The sequence below is a fragment of the Phaethon aethereus genome (genome assembly GCF_964289735.1).
Source record: "Phaethon aethereus genome assembly, chromosome: 8".
Lineage (NCBI taxonomy): Eukaryota > Metazoa > Chordata > Aves > Phaethontiformes > Phaethontidae > Phaethon > Phaethon aethereus.
Window position 1 is genome coordinate 30,248,770 of NC_138584.1, and position 21,183 is coordinate 30,269,952.

At 49.0% G+C, this 21,183-nt stretch overlaps 1 protein-coding gene across 1 annotated transcript in view; it reads right to left on the bottom strand.

Annotated features, from left to right (window-relative positions):
• Nucleotides 1-2,225: 2,225 nt before the first annotated feature.
• Nucleotides 2,226-21,183, bottom strand: part of PLPP3 (phospholipid phosphatase 3) — a 45,184-nt gene continuing 26,226 nt past the window's right edge. The window contains exons 3-6 of the mRNA XM_082002823.1: nt 17,229-17,512; nt 16,402-16,459; nt 8,122-8,298; nt 2,226-3,099 (exon numbers count right to left, since the gene is read on the bottom strand). Coding sequence (XP_081858949.1) covers nt 2,974-3,099; nt 8,122-8,298; nt 16,402-16,459; nt 17,229-17,512 — 645 coding nt within the window. The 3' untranslated portion in view covers nt 2,226-2,973. The remainder of the gene's footprint in view (nt 3,100-8,121; nt 8,299-16,401; nt 16,460-17,228; nt 17,513-21,183) is intronic.

Here is a 21,183-nt window from a genome sequence, read left to right on the forward strand (position 1 = left end):
TTATCGCCTGCTGTGCCGTTTCCCCTCCGACACTTCTCCAAGCCCTCCTCTTTCACCCAGACATCTGTATTCCTGTTTTCTTCCAAGCAGCCGGGGATTAAGATGCCAGCACTTTTCTCAGCCCAGCGCCTGCTGCAGCCGAGCCAGCCCCACGTGTGAAGGCGTCCGCGGCACCCGGCTCGTCCCAGGCGCAGGCAGGGACTGGGGCTTCCCCCCCATTATAGGCCCAGGCAGCGTATTCTGGAGATAAACTGGGGATTAAGAGTCTGTCCTCACGGCCATTGCCCCGAAGCTAAAGTCTCTCCTCTACAACACACTCAACCCCCAAATCCTTCCAAATCACGCACGGCACCATGAGAACTCCCTTTGCATTTAGGACAGGTGCGGGTTTACAAAGTTTTTCCACCCGTAATAAAATATTACTACTAATTAGGATAATAATAGCAAGTGCTAGCTGAGTTCTGCCTGCTTAATTTCCACCTGCTATTTATTTGCAGTTTGATGTGGTATTCGCTTCCTGTCATGCATTCTCGCAGATTATTTCTGTGCCGTGTTATCTTGCCGATGCGGTTCACCCAAGGAGTGGCCGAAACGCAGCTCCGACTGTGTGTGACCGCCAAGATGTTCATTTTCTTCTGTAGGAGGAAAATAATAATAAAAAAATTTTTAAATCAAGGCGGTCTTGTCACCATATGCTGCGCACGAGTGCATATGGGAGCGCATGCTGTTGTGGGAGTTACGTCGTCGTCTTTTCCCCTTCCAGCCACGTCTTTGCGACTCATCGAGCTGCAGGATTTTTGTTCAGCTGCAGTGTCTGTTTTTCAGGGAAAATGTGGCGGTGCAGAGCAGAGCTTTGAGTCCTCCCAGGCAGGGACTGTCCAGGACACCCAGCAGCCAGGCTGTGGCTCTTCAGATTCTTTTTTATTTAAGTAATATTTCTTTAAAGTTTATAATATTGCTAAAGAAGGATGCCTTCAAGAAAAAGGGATGGGCTCAAAGACTGGGCATAGGCAAGAGCAGTGCAGTGCCAACCTGCACATGTCCCCATCACACCCTCCCCAGCCAGCAGCTGGTGGGACCTTTCTCACACACCCATCAGAAGTGGCATTGGGTCCTTTTTATCCGGATGCCCTCATGTATCATCAAATCCCACAGGGCCACCCCCACCTGTCCTGCTGGGCAAGGGCACCATTTCTCTGGCAGAGGAAGGTCAACCCAAAGTCAGAACGCAGCTTGCACCAGGATGTTTAGTTGTGTTATGAGCTTTTATTTAAAAAGCACATTTATACAGCAATAATTTCGCAGATACAAACTTCAATTTTGTATTCTACAAAAGTCTTTGAATATTCTTCTCTTTACAAAATGGAACATTACAAAAATACAGACAATTTAATATGATTTTTTTTATACAAATGTCTCTAATTGTAGTTATTTTCATTAAAATATTACTACCACAGAACTACAATATTTTAGTCGACTATAAAAAAAATTAATTCAATGCTTTTTTAAGCAGCAAAATGTAAATAACACAGGTCAGGACACAGTTTATAGTCATAGTGGATATATCTAAAATTGTTTCAGAAATAATATTTTACATAGTTAATTTTTAAGGTTTTATACATTATTTATATAATATTTATATATAAAAAAATCATAGCTTGCTATAGTTGAAATGATAGGACGGATTCTGTAAGAAGGATGTGCAAATGGCTGTTCTGCATGCTTTGCGGGATCCCTTTGCAAACGTGCTCTGTGAAAGGGCTGCAAACCAAGAACCTGTGGTTTCCGGGGGGGGGGGGGGGGGGGGGGGAATAATCACACTCGATATAGGCACAACTGATTTACCACTGGCGTCACCGAGCGGAGCACAGGTCCTGGTACCGGCCGTGGCGCGCACCAGGGTGCCCAAGGGAGAAGGAGGCGGGAATGCACAAACCAACCGACACCCAGGCTGGGACGTGCCGCCCAGCAGCCCGTCCCGAAACTGCAGAATAAAAGTTTCCCCGGGACTCAGTCCCAGGGTCGTAGTGCGAAGGCGTCTTCGGCAGAGCCGCCGCTACCCACTTGCAAACCGCCAGCGTGCAGAAAATCTGCTGTGATTTTTTTGGAGGGATGGCTGGGAAGCGGAGGATGCTCTTTTCGTGAAGGGCCATTTGTGGGTGCTGCGCACACCTGGGGGCTCAGGCGGGACGAACCCTTGACAGGCAGCGAGTGGAGAGGAAGAAATGTGGCTTCTCTGCACAGAGGATGGAGTTATTCAGCCTCACTGCGCGTCTCAGGACTGCTCATTAAAGGTGTGTAGTGTGATCAGAGACCCTTCGGAGATCCTTGACTGGGCAAGCTTCTTCTAAACTAAGTCACAGTATGGAACAGAGGAGGCAAAAATAAACGAGTATCAAAAAGAGAGAAAAAGCAACTCTTACAAACCAATCCCAGATCTTGACTCAGTGCTGTTTCTCGTATATAGTGCTATACAATTTAGTCGTGAGTTGGTTTGGTGGTTTTTGTTTTTTTTTTTTTTCCTCTCCTCGCAGGCATTGGAAACCTTCATAGCAAAAAACACTAAGATGACCAGCTCTCCAAAAACCCCTTAGTGTTCATTAGGCTATGAACAATTTGGCGTTCACTACAACATGAACACTCAAACCAATTGCACATCCAGAACTCCGGCACCTCTCTTTGTTTGTTCGGCTTTTGCTTTTTGTTTTGTTTTGCTTGTGGTTTTTTTTTTTTTTCATTCTTTCTCACTGTCGCTTTTGCCTTAGTTGACCATCACCCCTTTCATCCAAATGTCGCAAGTTGAAAAGACCACAGAGTAAGACTTTACTGGTCGGGCAAGAAAGTCTCTCCCTACATTCTACTGTCTGATGAGATTTGAAAGCAGCAGGTAGTTGCTGTCAGCAGTCATTTTTTGCAAAAAAAAAAAAAAAAAAAAAAATTAAAAATACAACACCCATCCGATTTCTCAAAGGTCTACACCATGTTGTGATGGTTATTCCGCTCAATGATGTCCACAGGTGAGAGAATCTCCTTCCGGATGGGTGGTGGAGGCAGGCAAGTCTTTGCCTTGGGCTTGAAGAGATCTGAGACGTAAAACACCTGCAGGAATAAGTGGAAAAGGCAAACTTAGCCACACTGGGTGATGCTCTGTTCAACAATCCAGTTTACAGAATATATACCTATCTCTAAACTGCAAACCCATCATTTTTTGTGCTATTGAACGCCTGTCCGTAACACCAACGGCTGTGAAATCCCAAGGACCTGCTACCACCTTTCTATATGGTGTGGAAAAAAGACTCAGACCTCACAAAACACAGCATAAAAACATAACAGAACAATTTCATTTCTCACTGCATAATCGAGCGCAATACCCAAACCTCTGCTGAATGGGTTGAAAAGCCAGGAAACAGATACACGGCCCACACTCCAATAAAATAACAAAGGTCTCCAAAGGGCTGGCCTGACTCATGGTTAGCGGGTTTAGGGATGGAGCCGATGTGAAACTGTTCAGCCAGCCAGACATCAGGTAGGCAATTAAAAGCTTCCAAACCAAAGCTGTGTTAAAAGTTAACAGCAATGAGTCAACGGTGAGTGATGCTCTCCTCATGCCCCACCAAGGCATTGGCACAGAGCTGGGGTCTGCTCCTGAAGCCAAAGCCTAGGGAGTTGAGGAGATATTCCTGACTACTTCTTCCTAAATATCCCGTGATGTAACCCCTCTCCCGGATGTGAAAAAGCCAGCACTTGGCAATTTCGGGAGGTAGCAACACAATAAGAAACAAAGTGCTGGGAGGAAACTTCCACATCCTCCCTTGGCAGCCGCTGCACAAAGCTTATCGGCCCTCCAGGAGCAGGGCACTTTCTCCCTTGCCAAAATTCAGCCCTGAGCCAGAAGGGAAGAGTCAGACAGCACGGATCCTTGGGACGGGGCAAAAAGTAGTGAGGACTCAGCATTTTGATAGCTGGCACCAAAGCCCCAAACTTCAGTCCTGCCGCCGACCGCCTCTGCCAGCCCGAATTTGCCAGCCCACCTCAGACACCCTTTAGCACCGATAATCCGGACCGAGCTCTGGGTTTGCTGAGCTGAAGCCCCGGGAGGAACAGCATGCAGTTGCAGGAATTAGCAGCACGTTTGAGTTTTCTCCTGCAGTACTCATATGCGACATTTAAGCAACAAGATAAATCGGGGTGGGGGAAAAGTCCAAGGTGCTCAAAGGAATACTACCAGATTAGGACGTCCGGGCTGGGTAACACGGGGAGAGAGCAAAGGTTTTCCCCTCTGGATCTCCACATTTTCTAGCTACCCAGAGCCCTACGCAGCAGGTCTAGTCATCCTTGGAAATAACTTTTGCAAGTCCCTATCAGCACGGGCAGATAAGGAACTGAGCTGAACAGACAGTGAACCTGCTAGAAGTGGCAATTTATTCCTACAATTATAACCGGGGACGCAGGAAGCTGAGCTGTTGTTGCTTGGCTTTTATTGCTTCATGGAAAAGCAGGGAAGGAGCTAACATATAAACCAGCTCTCTTTTCAGTGTATGTGTTGGTGTCTGGCTGCCTAGTTGTAGAACAGAGCTGATAAAGTTGTTTTACAGGGCATCTAAGTGGCAGCGTTTGTGCCTTTGGTTAAGTAACAGGTTCCAGCTGAACCCGCCGAGGATCACGAGCCAGAGCCTGGCCTCTCGCTGCAGCATTGCAGCGTAAAAGCACATTGCACTGCTCTGGCAATGGTTTTCTTTTGGGTCATTAAAAACCCTAAAATCCCCCTTCGGCTGGCTCCGCGCGTTTCTGATGCCATCTTGCTCACTTGCCCACCTCGGAGAGCTGGATTCAATCAAAAAGATGTCCAATTTCTGCACAAAGATAGCCATGACAAATCAATTTATGGGAGGAGATTGCTGAGTGCAAGAAGCATATGGGGATTACACCAAGTCTGGTCCTTTTTAGAGAGGAATGAGTTATGGCGGAGTGTCATCCTCAGTATTTTAGCTCTTACTGTGCTGCTCACTTCTTTTCAGGGTTTAATTCAGAGACTGGGTAAAAGGTTTCACTTCTCTTTAAACTGTATTTCACTTTAACATGGCTGGAGGTTATATAAACACTTAGAGCAATCATGAAATGTGATCTCTGGGGGTTAAAACAGTGTGTTAAATCCTCCTAATGCTTGAACTGTTTAACACAAAAAAGGACTAATAAACGTGCAAAGTTTTTCACTTGGATTAGCTCCATTTCCTGTAGAAGGTGCTCTCCACCCATAAAGAAAACTTGATGGCAGAAGACTGAGCGCATATTATACCAAGTAAGCCAATATTTTATATTGCCACTTAACAATTTCTATTCCTTTTCATTATGTTGAAGAAATCCTTAATCACATACAGAGAGGTTAAAACAACTCATCCGAGCTAACCAGAGCAACAGCAGAAGGAGCATGTCCTTCCGACGCCTCCCTTTTTCTCTCTCCATCAGATGAGACATAAACTACACGACACATAGCAGGCTGCCTACAATGTGCAGAAAAACTATTTCCATTTAAGAAATCCTCATCGTATTTCACCCTGGATCTGAGTTCGAATGTTTCGTCAGCTGGAAGCGCTTGACACTAATGTCTTCTGCTTGTTATTTCAGGCGCTGGAGGACAAACGTGTCTGCTGCAGCACAACCTGGATTTAAGCTCTGGCAGCCCTTGGAGATGAAACCCACAACTGGTTTCTACTAAAAATTACAGCCTGATAACTATGGTATTTTAGCGGCCTTTGACTATCATCAGGGCAGACTCTTGAAGGCTGGGGGAAGGAGTGTCTAGGAGCATCCAGGGTGGGTTGGAGGTGATGACTCTTCAGGTCCTTGCCTCTGCTTCAGAGCATCCCATGCACAAGAGCTGGATCCCAGTGCTGGGCAAGGACTCCCAGGGTACACTTTGCACTGCTATACCAGTAATTTTAGCAAAAAGTTGCTAAACTCTATACATAATGCAAACTCCAGGGAATCTCAGGGCAGCCCTTCCCCTCGCTGCCACCTCCCAAAAGGGAGGAAAGTCTGCCGGCCCCTCCTGGGCGATGGCTCACGCCAACAAAGCTGGGTTTGGGAGAACAAGAACATCCTGCTGGTTCTGCACACGCTTACAAAGCGGGACGAAGGGCTGGGTTTAAACCCTGGCCGAGTCCTAAGCTGCTGCCTGAGACATGCCCAGCCACCAAGCCATGCCTGCAAGGGGTGCGGAGACAGCTGCCCCCTCCGTGAGCCGGCTGGGGAGAGCAGCGCAGGTTGCCCTGGGCTCGCAGGCAAACCCGAGCCTGCCTGCGAAACTCCAGGCAGCTGCTTCCTACGGTTCCCCTCAACACAGGAAAAACAGCCCAGCACCGCCGCAGCCTCCCCTTCCCAGCACAGCTCCCAGCTGCCGGAGGGCCGGGAGGGGACAGCCAGCCCTGCCGCTCGTCCCGGCCAGGAAGCATCCGGAGAGCTATTGTCTTTCTGAAACCACTGCTGGGATCCATGGATGCATCGCCTGGTCCCTACTCCCCCTACACACTGCTGTTATCCCGCTTCCCGAGCAGAAAGGCACACAGAGAGGTAAACACCCCCTTGTCAAACCCCCGGTGGTGTGCACTTGGGTGTCTCGACAAACCCACAAGATACAAATTCAGGCACTGAGACTGAGACAAGCTGCTTCATGGCTCCCCGCGTTGCCCGGGGCCGCCAGCACTGCCGTCACGGTGCTACAGCTGACTGCTAGGATGATAGGAAAAGATTTCCAGGGTTTGGAGAAACACCCCGACAATATTGGTATGAAGGACACAGGTCCTGGAACGCTGCTGCTGTGAGCAGGCGTTACAGCAGCAGCACACATCTGTACGCACGCACGCTTCTCTAATTTCCCTCTCTGAATTTGCCAGCCCCGTGTGGGACGTTGGCATCAGGCAACAGCAAAACTCAACAGCTACTGCTCAGAAAGTTAATAATACTTCATAAAAACTTCCCGACAACGACATTTTTGTCTTGGCTTTGGAATATTATCAGTGAGTGGTAAGTACATAAATAACCTATTTTCTCTCTTTGCAAAATATAACATTAGCGAACTTCATTCCTTGCCTCCAGGGCTGCTTTACTTTTAGAGCAGTAAAAAAAAAAAACAACCAACAAAAACAGCCAACCCCAGGAAAGCAATAAGCTATTAAATCTTGATTTCAGGAGCTCCTACAGACACAGGAGCGACCATAAGCCCTAGCCCCTTTGTTTCTAGGAAGGCAGCCACCCGACCCGCTGCCCCCCAGCCTGTCTACTTTAAACATTTACATGTGTCACTTCGAGTTACCGGGCTGCGCAATCAGGTCACTCTTTGGAAAGCAAACTGCACGAGAACAAGCCCTGCAGCCGCGGACAAGCGGGCACGGCTTTTGTTCGCCGTTTTCTCACGAGCCCTTTAGCTACGTTAAAATCCCACCGCCAAATGAGGCACCCTGCCTCCCCTCGCCCGGCAGACACCAGCTCCCGCTCCCAGGGGATGGGTTTCAGCTGGATTGTGCAGGGAAGAGCCGTGATCCAAACAGCCCCAGACCCCCTGCTCGGGTGCTGGCGGAAAGACTTGCGAGCCGAGAGTGGCTGGAGAAGCACGTGCTGCTGGCCAAAAGGGGAACTCCCCCTCGCCTGAACGCCTTTTCAGCACCCCGACCTGCCCGGGCGAAGGGGCCCTTTGCCCAGGAGCCTCCTGGAGCTCAAGGCTGATGGGGGGAAAAACCCTAAATGTTGCACTTTTTGCTGAATATGCAGTTTGCTCAGTGAGGGAGAAGAAGAATTGCTTCACCCCCCCAGCACGGCAGCGCTGCTGCTCACGGGGAGGGGAAGCGCCGGCGGGTGCCCCCTCCTCTGCCGGGTGCCCGTCGGAGCACCCGTCATGGGGCTGGTAGGGCGGCTCTGCTCTTGAGCAAAGGGTGCTTGCGTGCGCTGCCATTCGGGGGTGAGACCAGACCAGACCGAGCCCCCGCAGCATGCTGCCTCCTGCCCCGGCTCTACCGAGGGGTTACGTGAGCCCACAGCAGCGTGGCCTGGGGAGGTGCCCCCAAATCCCCCGCGGCCCCCACCATCATCCCCGCCGCCGCCCCTCGCGGGGGTTGCCGTACGCACCACGCAGTAAGCCACCAGGGCCCCCTGTGCAAAGCCCGCCAGCACGTCGGTGGGGTGATGCTTGTGGTCCGACACACGGGACAGGCCGGTGTAAAACGCCATCATGATGAGGGTGAACTGGAGGAGAGGACGGAGCAGGCGGGCTCCCTTCCACGTGAATCTGGCCTGCAGATAAAACTGTGGAGAAGAGAGGAAAACAAAAAGGTCACGTTAATTTGAGGGCAGCAAAGGAGAAACTGTGCCCAAAATGTGCACAGACAGCAGCAACCGCTCCGTGGGGCTGGCCGTGGGGCACCTGCATCCCCATGGCTCAAGGAGGGGGCAGGTGTCAAAGAAGAAGGCTGCTGTTTGCAAACATGTGGCCTCCATCATGCGGAGGGGCGCGGAACTGGTGGGATTTACGCCATGGGGGGGATGCAAGCCCTCCCTTGGTGAGCCAGGGCCAGGAGCTTGTGATCCTCTGCATCCTGGCTCACCCCCCGGCCCCGCTTCGACCTCCCAAGTCCATCAAGGTCACACACAACATCCCATCGGGCCGAGTAAGGAAATTCCTCCCCACCGCTATTTAGTGCGTTAACAGAAGCAAGGTCTCAAATTGGGGGCATGCAGGACCTGTGGCATCTCTCGGAGGAAAATCAGGAATCAACACGGCATGCCACACCGCCAGAGCCAGACCCCAGGATTTCCAGACACAGCCACAACCGCTGACGATGTGGATGCGAAATGCAATCCTTTAACATCGCCATCACGTTTCCCAGACTGAGCCCGGGCGCTTGCAGGGGCGTAAGGAGCAGCCGCCGCATGGCATGGGAAGTCAACTCCTACCCAGCGAGCCAAGAGCGAGGTCCTGGCTCGACCCAAAAAGATGAAGCTGGTGTGACGTCAAATGGACATTGCCCCCCCGCCCGGCTCGCCCCGGGACTATCTCGGGCCCGCTTCCGTTTCGGCCGGCGGGCACAGCCGGTTCCTGTGGGAACCGGGAAGCCAGGCGGGAAGAGAGGACAGGAAAACGGCAACCCGCTGCCCGCAGATGAGCGGGGCTGGGCGCAGCCAGGGAGGAAGGCTGCGGGAAGGGAGGGACGCCGCAGCAGCCTTCGGGCTCGGGGAGGAGAGAGGCACTCGATGGCTCGAAGAGTGTAAAAGTGCCTGGCAAACGCTGCTCGGCTCCTGCAGCTCGGCTCCGCAGTGGGTGTTTTCTGCCTGTTCCTGAACGAAGCACAGTGTGCTTCGTGGGACTCTGCAACGTCAGAGGGCTGGAAAGGGGTTTAATACCCACATACAATCCTTTTTACAGACTGAGAGCGGTTTACACTGCCTTGATATAGAAGGGAATGAAGCTATTGCTGGGTTCCCTGAAACCACAAATAACTTAATGACACCATTTACCTATAAAAGCAGAAAAAATTGGAAAGCTGATAAGGGGGAGGAATCGTTTTTAGCCAATTTATTATGTTTGGCTGTTGCATAAACATTTGGTTTACCCTTTTTTGGAAAGAACACTCACTGGGCTCTTTAAAGGAAATGAAACATCACGTCACTTGAACGGAGCAGATGCTCCAAATTATCCAAATTGTTAGCTAATTAACATGGAAGAGAGCAGTACCAAAACAGCTCAGCGCTGGCTAACGCACATTACGATTCCAGGGAATATATCTGCAAACCAGCCCAAGCCTGGGAACGGAGCCACATCACCACGGCGCGCACCGCACACCACGCGAACGTGCGCACGCGATGCGCCAGGACAAGCTGCAGCTCTCTAGATCCCCACAGCAAACCTAGGCTGATGTAGGCCAGCGAATGGACCGCAGGGCTGGTTCTCTAGTTTGCGATAACTTCCACGCGCGGGAGCAAGATGAGTCAACAATCAACCTGTCAAAATTAGGAGGCATGTTCTGCCCAGAAATATCTAAAAAAATAACAAAAAACCACCACCAATGAGGAGGTGTTTTCCCTCCAGGTAAAATGCAGCCACCGCCGAGCTGGAAAACGGGAGCTGTAAAATAGCACAACCCCATCCTGCACAGTCACTTGCAGTGATTTAACAGCAGGCACTTCATCCCGCAAGCAAATATCTACACGGTTCATTAGCAGGGAACTGCATTTTTAGTTTGCAATGCTTAGGCTGGCTGAATTTTCATTGCCATAGTATTTGTGCACCCAGTGATCTGCCACTGAGAACAAACAGTGCAGGCAGGTTACTCCTGGGAAGTATTCAGGGAAGGTGGTAATAGAGAGAGCTGGGGGCCCTGATATCTTCACAAGTAACAATTTGGGTTGACGGTTGGACTTGATGATCTTAGAGGTCTTTTCCAATCTTAATGATTCTGTGATTCTGCGAACTTCTCAGTGTAGAGACAACATCCCTTGAAAAAATAGCATTCGTGGAGAGTAGCATTTTTAAAGAACACAAAAGATATAAAAATATGCTTCTATTGCCAAGGTTTAGGCTCAGGATTATTTTCATGTTCAAGAGTCTCAGCCCAGCCCAGCTGACAGTGCAAAACTCAGGTTCCAGTATGTTGTTACAGAGCAAAATTAGCTCTAAGTAACTTACAAACTGTTTGTAAGTTACAAACTATTACTCCTAGTTCTACCAGGAAGACATGAAACCTAATGTCTTATTTAGTCTTGAGGCTCTGTCTCATCAAACCCCTTAAAAATTTGCTGCTGGATAATCTGACATTTGTTCCTTTTGCACAGCCTTGACATCCCCTCAAACCATTCCACCCCACAAGCTTAGACTAAATAGGAAGCAAAGCATCAATTAAAAATTAGGAATAAAAAGCTAACCTTGAGTTCAAACACACCATAAAGCAGACACTTTTGGGGCTGAAGCAATTAAAAAATAAACGTGTTGTATACTGACTCGCTGCTGCTAAAGCACGGCTCTGAACTGTGCACCTAATCTACACACTTTATCCCTGGAAAAGGGGTGCAAAGGCAGTGTGGCACCATTCAGGGTGTGCTGGGTGCCACCCAAGTCCCCAGCACCTAACTCACACCTACACCTCTGCATCTTGGAGGAGTAAAACCCACCCAAACAGGTCCATCTCAGACACAGACTATCAATGTGAGCTCCTTTTACTGCCACAGTGAAAAGTTTTGGAAAAATAGCTCTTTAGTTCCCCATTCATAAAGAAAAAAGAGGGTAACAGCACTTTTCGTATTCCACAGGCATATTACAAGCATGCAGCACGTCAAAAACTGTGCTCAAGCACCACGGTGCTGAGGATCCTCTAAGTACTTTCGAGGCGAGCCTCAGGGTGCTCGCCCCCCTCTAAGCGAGCCTCATACTGAGCCTCTGCCCTCGGTATGAAAGGAAAACCTAGTTAATAAGAGAAGGTCAAAAAGCAAAAGGGAGGTTGGGGGTTGAAAGGAATTAGTGCTATTACTAAGAAATGGGAAGTTACTGGCAATTTATCTGAAAACCTGCTTTTGAAGGGTTTTTTTGAAACCCGGGAGCAAATCTGAAGTGCTGCCTGCTAAGGACTGCCAGATTTGGATGGGAATGTGGGGCTGGATGGAGCCCTTCCTCTGGGAGGGTATGGAGAAGCAAGACCACAGCCAGGGTTATTTCCACCGCAGACCATCACAGGGAAGCAAAAGTCAGGAGGAGCATCAACAGGAGCAAGGGTGGATGGAATGAGATGGGATCACACAGAGCAGGAGTTACTTGGAGCTCCCATCCACTGTCTCCTGGCAGAGGCCGAGTTACCACAAAACAGATGGCTTGAAGGACGTCACATCGCTTTTCTTCTGCCAGGGGACTTCCACAGTGCTGGTGGGGACAGCCTGCGGCCACACGCAACCTCCAAGCAAACCCATCAAGGAGCAGCTGGCGGGGGACACGGGCTAAAAGCATCACCTCCAGCCTCCCGGGGCTTTCTGCCATCCAGGAATCTCGTCCTGTTCACACTCTCCCCACCGCAAGGCTGACCTCCATCAACCACGTCCCTTAGTCACAGCTAAGGTTTCCTTCTGGGAAATGGCTGGTCTTGTTTCTGACTGTCTGACCTGAAGTTACCTCCATCTCCAGCCCCATCTGCAAACAGAGCGGTACCCAAAGCGGTATGGGGCCAAAACCCCTCCAACCCAAACTCACCCTGGTGTAACTCCCTGCCCTGGCTGGGCAAAGCCAGCTGGAGGAAGGGGAACTGCAGAATTTGGCTTTTAGCACCAAGATGGCTAGGGCACAAGGACAGGGAAAGGGCAAAGACCTCCCAGCACCAAAGGCATGCACTATTTGCCTCTTCTCTGTCTTTGCTGAGTGTACAGCATCCTCCCACTCATCGGTAATATCCCCATCGGCTCAGCGATGCAGTTCACACCTTGGCCTCTGATGTAATTCCTGCTTATTCACTTACTTAGCTCACTGCTAAACTTGATCCCAAGTCCACAACCACCACAGAGTTTCCTTTGCACAGGCATATCATTGCTCAGCAGCACCAGGACCCTGGGACCTTCTCCACCTTTCAGCAAGAAGGCCCACCACGAAGCTTCACGCACACCCAGACACACACAGCCAGCAACATCTCTAATTTTTCACACAACTCAGTAGAAGACACTAAACCCAATCTGATTTGAAGTCTTCACCCTCACCCACCAACGCACATTAAATACGCAAGCGGCCCCATTTTACCCAGAACCAGCCAGCATTGCTGAGGGACATTAATTCAGCTTTTCTGATATTAATTTAGTTTTTCTGCATCCTCTGTGTGATTTCAGGCAACTTCATTTCTTTTAAAAAAAAAATAATCAGCATTATGTTGTCACATGCTTGAGGGGAGCGGAAAGCCCCCATCGCTCTCTGCAAAGACCCCACATCCAGCGAAACAAAACTGAAAGGTGTGGGTCAGGTCCAGAGGGCTGCGTGGAACAAGCCGTTACATACCTCCTCTTTCCTCAGCCTGCCATATAAATATGTATGACGGGCTTGCTCCGCCAAGGAGTAACAAAGCAAGGAAAATTAAGACAAAGAGGATTACCCAAGCGTAATTTCCCCTTTTACATTTTTTTTATACAAAGGCCTGATGTTAATTAGGTATTCTTGGTGACAAGATGACTGCGAGAAACTTAGCCCTGAAGTTTCAGTATTGAGAACCAAATCCCGGGAGATTTTACTGTATTGCAAGTGCCTTTCCCTGGGACTTTTCCCCCAAAGCCCTCTGGGGCTTGGCATCTATCCACGTTTTCCTACCAGAAGCCTGTAGCCACACCGCTTCTCCTTGATGAATACCACAGGGCATTGCCGCTGTGCCAGGCGATGGGGAAGCCATGGTCACCCATCCACCGGCCACCAAACGCCCGGGCAAATCCATCCCCACGGTGCAGGCAAAGCCCTGTGGGATGCGTGGGAATCCAGGTATCTTTTAATAGACCAACTAAAGCTTTCTGGCACCCGTCTCCATCAGGTGAGGCAAACTTGAAAACATTATAATTCAGAATGGGCTCTAGGAGTGAAGCCAGGGAACACCAAGAAAGACGGGAAGTGACTTATCCTTGAAATATGAAGTATTGTTCAATAGGGAACGCGCTCAGGACGCGGCTGATCAGCCAAGCCCCTGCAGCATGCGCTCAGCCCCACAAATACCCCCACTCTGCAAAGGCTCCCGGCAAACTCCCGGTACCCAAAGCACCGTCAGCAACCTGCTGTGGCATAGCCTTCACTTCCCAGGAACCAGAGAACTGTTTTGTTTTGATCAAGGCAATTCCCTGATCAAATACATCAAATCCACCTCCTGCAGGTGCTGGCACGGTGGATGCCACATTTCTAACCAGCTTTCCAAAAACCCACGCAATCACTGAGTGGGGTTTATTTTGCCTTAAATAAAATCCCTCTGGGTTATTATAACTTCAATTTTATTTTTTGTTTTAATTATTTTGGGGTATTATCAGCCTCTCCAAACACGACAGATTTTCTGCCTCCCTTTTTCTATGAGATTCCTCGTTCAGGCTCTGGCAGCGGCCAGGGAGCCAGACTGATGGAGAGCAGAGTGCTCCGAAACAAGTTAGAACCACAGAATCATTTAGGTTGGAAAACACCCTTAAGATCATCATTTCCTGACCTCCGATATGCACTGTGTCACACTGTCTTGTCTCAAGTTGTGTTCTTCTCCCTTCAATTTTTGACCAACTACTTGGTGTAATTTTTCCTCTGACTTTTTAAGGCACAAGGCAACTGAGCAGCAGGTCAGAGGGAGCCTGCTACCAACCTTACGCCAGTTTTGGGACATGGAAAAAAATAAAATAAAATCATTCTTAAGAGATTTGAGGTCAAAAACCCTCTGTGGAGAGGGATAAGTGGAGCAGCCTGTTTTCCCAGATCAGGGAGGCGAGGGGCAGAGGCTGCTGAGTGCTGATAGCCCAAGTGCCCCCATATGGGGACAGGGAAGGGCAGCAAAGCGAGATCAGAGGCAGCTTTCTGCTCCAAAGCATTATGCAGGAGCTAAACACCACTCTTGAAGCCTGCTGCAAAGTCAAAGAGAAAATCAGGCAGCAGGCTTTGGTTCCAGCAAAAGCTGGAAAATGAGCCATGCAGGTTTTTCCATGCATCCCATGGGAAAGTTGCATGCACGCTGCAGTTCTGGGGTCTCCAGTGCACCCCCTGCCACCAGCCCCCCAGGCATCGGCATTCCTGTTTCTCACTTGCTCCGTAACCGCTGGCTTTTCAGAAAAACACGGGGAAAAACCCGGCGAAGCAACACGGTCTGCACGGCGCCCTGCAGAAACGGGGTCAAGCCCTGGCGACTTTGGGCAGCCACTGCCCAAGTGAGTGGGGTGGAAACGTGGGGAGGGGAATAGCGCTTGCCCAGCTGGGCACAGCCCCCCCCGGTTTGTCCCTACCCTGAAGGATGCTGCAGGGCATGATCCTGTGCAAAAGGTAAAGCATCAGCCCTGTCTTCCAAAAAGTCCCCGGAGAAGCATCTCCTAAAGAAAAACAGTACCTGGAAGGACAACCCGAATCTTGCTGAGTATTTGGAGAGAAACCACTACCAACTTAATAGGGACTGGCAGTCCTCGCTGTTCCTTGATGCCAGGCTCGAAAGCATCTTGGGGCTGACTTATCTGACTGCCCACAGATCTCCTCAGAAATAAATGCATGCTGGTGTGAGCAACGGTTTCCAAACTCAGCTCGGAAAGTTTTGCAACAGCATCAGCAGAGGGCTGAGCCTCCCGCGAAGCATCGCCGGGGCAGCTCTGCATTGTAACATGGCTGGGAGGAAATGGCCAAAATGTTTACTGAAGAAATTCAAAAGTTTTCCAAGAACAAAAAAGCAAAAGGGGGAAAAGGAGGAAAGAATTTAATATGTCGCCCCCGACAGCCTGGAAAGCTTAGTAATTAAATTACAGAAATTGCTCACAGGGAGGGGAATCCAGGGCTGAAAAGGCAGGAGGGAGCAGTGGTCCCTTATCTTTTGAGAGGGTAAAGGGATGGGGGGGAATGCATTGCTCACAGATAAAAGCTCATGTTTAATGTTTTTATCAGTGCCATGCTGTTTCTTTGCTTGCTCGTCTGAGCTTACAGGAGATGGGGGGGGTAGTGTACAAATCTTGAAAGGAATCCAAAAACCCTTTCCCTGTTTTTTTAAAATATAAATAATGAAAAAAAAAAAAAAAAAAAGAGAGAACTAAACACAAATCACTATCCAGATCCTCCCAAAATGCTGCGTGCGGGTCCACCCCCTCGGGGATGCGGGCAGCGTGCCTCCCGCAGCCCTGGCAGGAAGCACCTTGGCAGCCGCCCCGGCCCCAGCCCCGGTGCAGGAAGGGTAGAGCCATTTCTCACTGACAAAGAAAAACAAGTCCCAGCCCTCCATTCCGGATCCGGGCAGGCAGAGGCTGCTCCACCTGCTCCGCTGGCACATTTGGGAACCATCCTTCATGCCCCAGAGCCGTGACGGCACATCTTCCCCCACCACCAATGCAACATTTTGGCTTGCCCCAAAGTCTCCCCAGTGGAAATCACAATACGGGGTGAACAAAATTGCACAGGTCATCCACAGATTTAGTAGGATTTGGATTTAATTGCAGCCTTGGCTACATCCCAAAGCTGCACAGCTCAGCTATCACCCCAGAAATCTCCATCCCAAGTAACAACACAGGGGCTGAGCATGGATCTTCCCACCACCGGCTTGTTCGAGCCCTTTTTTTTTTTCCAAACCAACCCCTTCTCTCCGATGCTCATCGCGCTGTTATTGCTACCGAACGCGGGTGAGTGCCTCGGGAAAGGGGGACGGGGGATAAATCAGCTCAATCTAAAGCAAGGCTGAGGTTACTTACCACCAAATACAGCATGGTGTAGAGGGAGAAGGACGCGTGTCCGGAGAAGAAGGATTTCCTGCAAAACAAAGCCGATGCTAAGAAACAGCCACTATGATCTTGGGTATTACAATTTTACGGGTAATATGGTGACTTGCCTGCTGCTACTGAGAGGGTGCCGAATCAGAGGGACCCACAACCCCCAATCTTTTGGGTTATAAAACGCCTGTTATCCGCCCTGCTCGCTTGCGAGGCAGAAAGCGAACGGATGGACAGGATGCTCGCATTGTTCGTCCCTTCCTGGTCTACTCATGGGACAGTGGTTATTTCCAGGATAGCCCGATAACTCATCGTCTCGCCTCAAATAACTAGGAAACCATAAAGAAATAAGAAGTGAGCAACTTCTCCGGTCGCTTAATTTTTTGTGGCATGTGAAATGCTTCCCTGGAAACGTCAAAATTGAGCATCTGATGGATTTGACAGAGAGCTTAAATGGGGCTGGCAGCCCTGCCTGCGTGGAGCCTCCTCGGGAGGTGGCCTCTGCTCTGCCGTATGGGACAGCTCGAGCTGTTCACCACGAGCTCAGCCCTGACGGTGAATTCCCACACTGAGCAACCACTCCGGGAAACAATAGTGTAGGAGTAAAGAGAAAGGAAAAGAAATATTATTCAGCCAAGTCCCGCAATTCCCGAGGGAAACTGCCCGTCGCCGGCAGACGGAGTTACAGCCTTTGCAGAGAAAGCAGCATTTGCATCATCTACTGCTGGCAGAGAAACCCCAAGATATATTTAGCGTGAGGCACCATTTTGGTGGCAGCAACCCATCGCTTTGATGCCACGGGCTCTCACCTGGCTTCCTGGACCTTGCTGTCGCTTCCCCTGCAGGTGTAGTTTTGGATGTAAACTCCTTTAGCGCAGTTAATGGTGGAGAAATCCAAATCGCAAACTTCCAGGAAATGCGGCCGCAAGCGCCCGACGGACACTTTGGCAATGTCTGTGAAGGACTGGCTGATGGCGCAGCCGAAAACGAAGCAGCCCACCTGCTTGTAGAGCGCTGCCACGTAGGGGTTCTGGATAAAGGAGCGTGACTTCTCCTTCAGGTAGTGGATGCGGTAGAGCTCTCCCGTTATGATCTGTGGGGGAAACACAACAGAGAGGGTAGAGAGCTGGAACGATGCTACACAAAACCAGCAATGCGTGGCAAATGCAGAGCCAGGACAGCTCTTCGTGCTCCCAGAATCTCGAACCAGGAATCTGCCTCCACAGCAAGGAAGGAGAGCTCATAGCCCAGCACCTCTCCATCCTCCTCCTCTTCCTCCCTCTCACGAAGAGATTGCAGTGCTCAAAACGTTGTTTATGGAAAAACTCGATACACAAGAAGAAAGAAAAAGGCTAGATTTTGGTTCAGCACATTGGCATATCTTTACGGAAGTGAAACAGTACCCCAGATCTATACCAGCATGGTGGGGACAAAAAAATTAACATAAACCAGATAAGAATCAGTGTGTGTTTGGGAAGGAGAAGCCAGATCCACCACCTTATTATCAAACTGATTTTGGAGGAAAATAAACGAACAATCCGCTTATCTTCCTCTCTGAAAACCATGAACACAACAGGGGAAGACTCAGAAAGCCCCAAACTTTTGAGATTCTGGCCCAAAATTTGCCACCACCAGACCTAATTCAAGCTGCTCAAACCTTCCATAAACACCAGCTATTTCTGGGCATTTCAAGGCATCTTGCCATTGCGTGGCAGCAAATTATGTATCTCTTGTGACAGAGGTGCTGGCGTTTGACAATATCGCCGTAAATCACAGTCAGGAGGATCTGACTTCTCATAATCCTGACTCTTAAAAGGCAGATTAATGAAAATCAGGCTGTGAAATGAAGTCCAAATGTCTCACCTCTCCCAAAGAGGCAAAGGCTTAAATTGTTCTTTGTCACATTACACACCTAGTTTTTGAGCTCCAGATTTACAGCTTTAGGATTTTATTCATTACTTTAAATGTTTTTATACCTGAGTAATAAATCGAGGCAGTTTTTTTTTTTTGGCTACCCCCTCGTCCCTGCCCCTCTCTAGTCACAAGGACTGTGATACGTAAAATTAACCGTCAGGAAAAATGCCTTCATGTTAATCCCTTTCTGGAGCAGCCAGCAATATTCCTCCTGGCGTGGCAGCCCGCCAGCGGCATGCAGGAGACAAGGCTCCCCTGCCTACCTTTTTTAAAAGCTTGGCACAACCTTTGGAAACTAATAAACTGGAAAAGTATGGCAATTAGTCTAAGAGGAGATGAAGCTCTATCGTTGTTTGAACTCACTCATACCATGGCTTGGAAAAACAAAGGTTGACCTAAGGCAGCTGAAATTGCAGCTAAGCAGGCTTTATCAAAGAGAAGTGAAACTATAATAATAAAAAATAAAGGCCAAGCTCTCTGCTACCATGCACAGAAATACTTTGGGCAGCTGCACTGTCATCTGGCATTTACATGTCACCACTAAGATTTACTCTTGGAAATCTAGTCATGGCCAAGAGTTCTCTGTGGAGCTGCAGCTAACTGGCTCCAGCATCATTTTAATCCTCTCAGACTCCAAAGACCATGGTTTATCTCCATTTTGGACCAGCTTCCAGCACAAGCTGGCAGCCAGGAAATCTACAGGCATGAGGGAGGTTGGAGCATCTCCTGCTCCTCTGGCAGGAGGCCACTCCAGGGTATCCTGTACAGACACAGATGCTCCTTCACAAGGGTACGGCCACTGCCTGCAGCCTCCCAAAAGCCTAAATTTGCAAGAAGGGGGGCCACGAGGCTCAAAACTCATGGCTTTTGCAGAGGAGAGATGAGACAAATTAAGGATGATATCTGATACTGGCAGATGTGCCATTACTCCACACTCACAAACAGATCCACGTAAACCCGAGGCTCTTGGCCTAGGAAAGGCATGTGACCATTTTAAACAGGGACCAACAAAAGTCTGGGGGTTCATATTTTTCTCTCACCGTTGGTGGTCTGGGTAATTGCACACATGTAGCAGATTGTAAATTGGAGACTTCATTCCCTCACTAACACACTGCTGGGCAGCCATGAACCCTCCCTGCTTAGTTAAAGCCATGGCTCAACCTTAATGGGAAGCTAAAAATTGAGTAAACTTGGTTTTCTGGCAGTGCCGTCCCAGATAAAGCAGGATGGTGAAAACCTAATGCAGCACAGATGTGCATGAACTGAAAGGACATCCTGAAAAGAAAACAAGTCTTAAAGATATTAAGCTCTTCTCATGCCTTGCACCTCTGGTGAACCATCTGCATGGGACATATGCCATACCTGTGATGGGCACAGCTCCTGGGGGACTGTCACACACATTTAAGAAAGAAGGTCACTAGAGAGAAGCCAGTATCAAACTTTTCTATCTGTGAATGCCTTTTGCAGACTTTTGGTTGTCATGCCCATTTTATCGTTATTATAAGGTATCACCAGCGATCCAATTAGCCTGTAATTACTTTTTAAGAGTTCTTCTAATCACTTATATCTCTGGTGTAACGTTCTTCATGTCTAATCACATTGAAGCGTATCACCTTCAACTGTAAAACAATCAGCTAATCCAGCTGTGTAACTTAAGATCATGTAGGAAATTAATTTTCTTAGGTATTTGTCATAGGCTTTCAAAACCTATCAGGTGTGGGGACACAGAGTGGCTCAGCAGCAGTACCCGTACGAGGCTCAGGAAAAGGAAAATGTCACCTTCCCCTGGGCATCCCAGGGATCACCAACATGCTTCTGTGCCAAAGATGATCAGATTAACCATCTTCCAGCAAGAGCAGCAGTCCAGAGAGATGTGAGAGTGCACAGCCCGGGGGCATGAGCCTCTCCAGGGTCATCTGCACAGAAATTTGCCTGAAGTCAGTAAATATATAGGTATTAAAAGCAAATGCACATCCTCTCACATCCTTATCGAAGCAAAGGTCTTTGCCTCTGCTGTTTACTTAATGAGCACTCTGGGTGTCCTCAAGCCATTTAAAACATGACCTGGACCTTTTAACCCAGGCTAGACTGCCCAGGACGCCACATAAAGCAAGGGTGTGAAATTTTGGCTGCGCCATCCAAAATGCGAGCTCCCTGGAAGTCCTCATAACCGCTGTCCTGCCTTCCAAAGGCAAACGTTGTGAGCAAAAGGAGCAGAGTCAGTGCTTTGTGGATTTGGAAGGCATTCCTATTATGCTACAGTAATGCTGGTATCTGGGTTACATCTGAAAAAAGAGGTCAGGCTGACTTGAATTTTCCATGCATGCTGCCATAGCAAAGAAATCTGTTTCTTCAATTCCTCGTTAGCCATTTTTATCACTCAACAGCAAATAACCAAGCTTTTGAATTTACCTTATTAAGTTACATTTGTTGTGGGCACAGGAAAACCAGGGCAGAAACATCTAATTCTTTGGGGATTTTCTTTCTCTTTTAATTGACCTGCTATTTCGTGGTAGAAAGCTGATGGATCACATAGGCAGCTGGATTATGTTTCCAGTTTCTGTTCCAACTCCTGTATTTGCCACCGTCTCATTACTGATCAGAAGCACACTCCGCATGGAGCCGGCATGCTGATAGCTCAGGCAGTAATGCGAAAATGAGAGGCTTTTTCATTTTGTTTTTATGGCTTTTCCACACTCGGGGGTAATTCACCTGCAGGGTAAAATTCTGCCGTGTTTATAGAATTGGGGGTCTGACACCTTTGGGGCTTGTTTTGAGGACAGAGGGGGCATTGGAACAAGGCAGTTTTGGGGACCTACTTTGCTAAGTGAGTATATGTGGTCAAGAAAT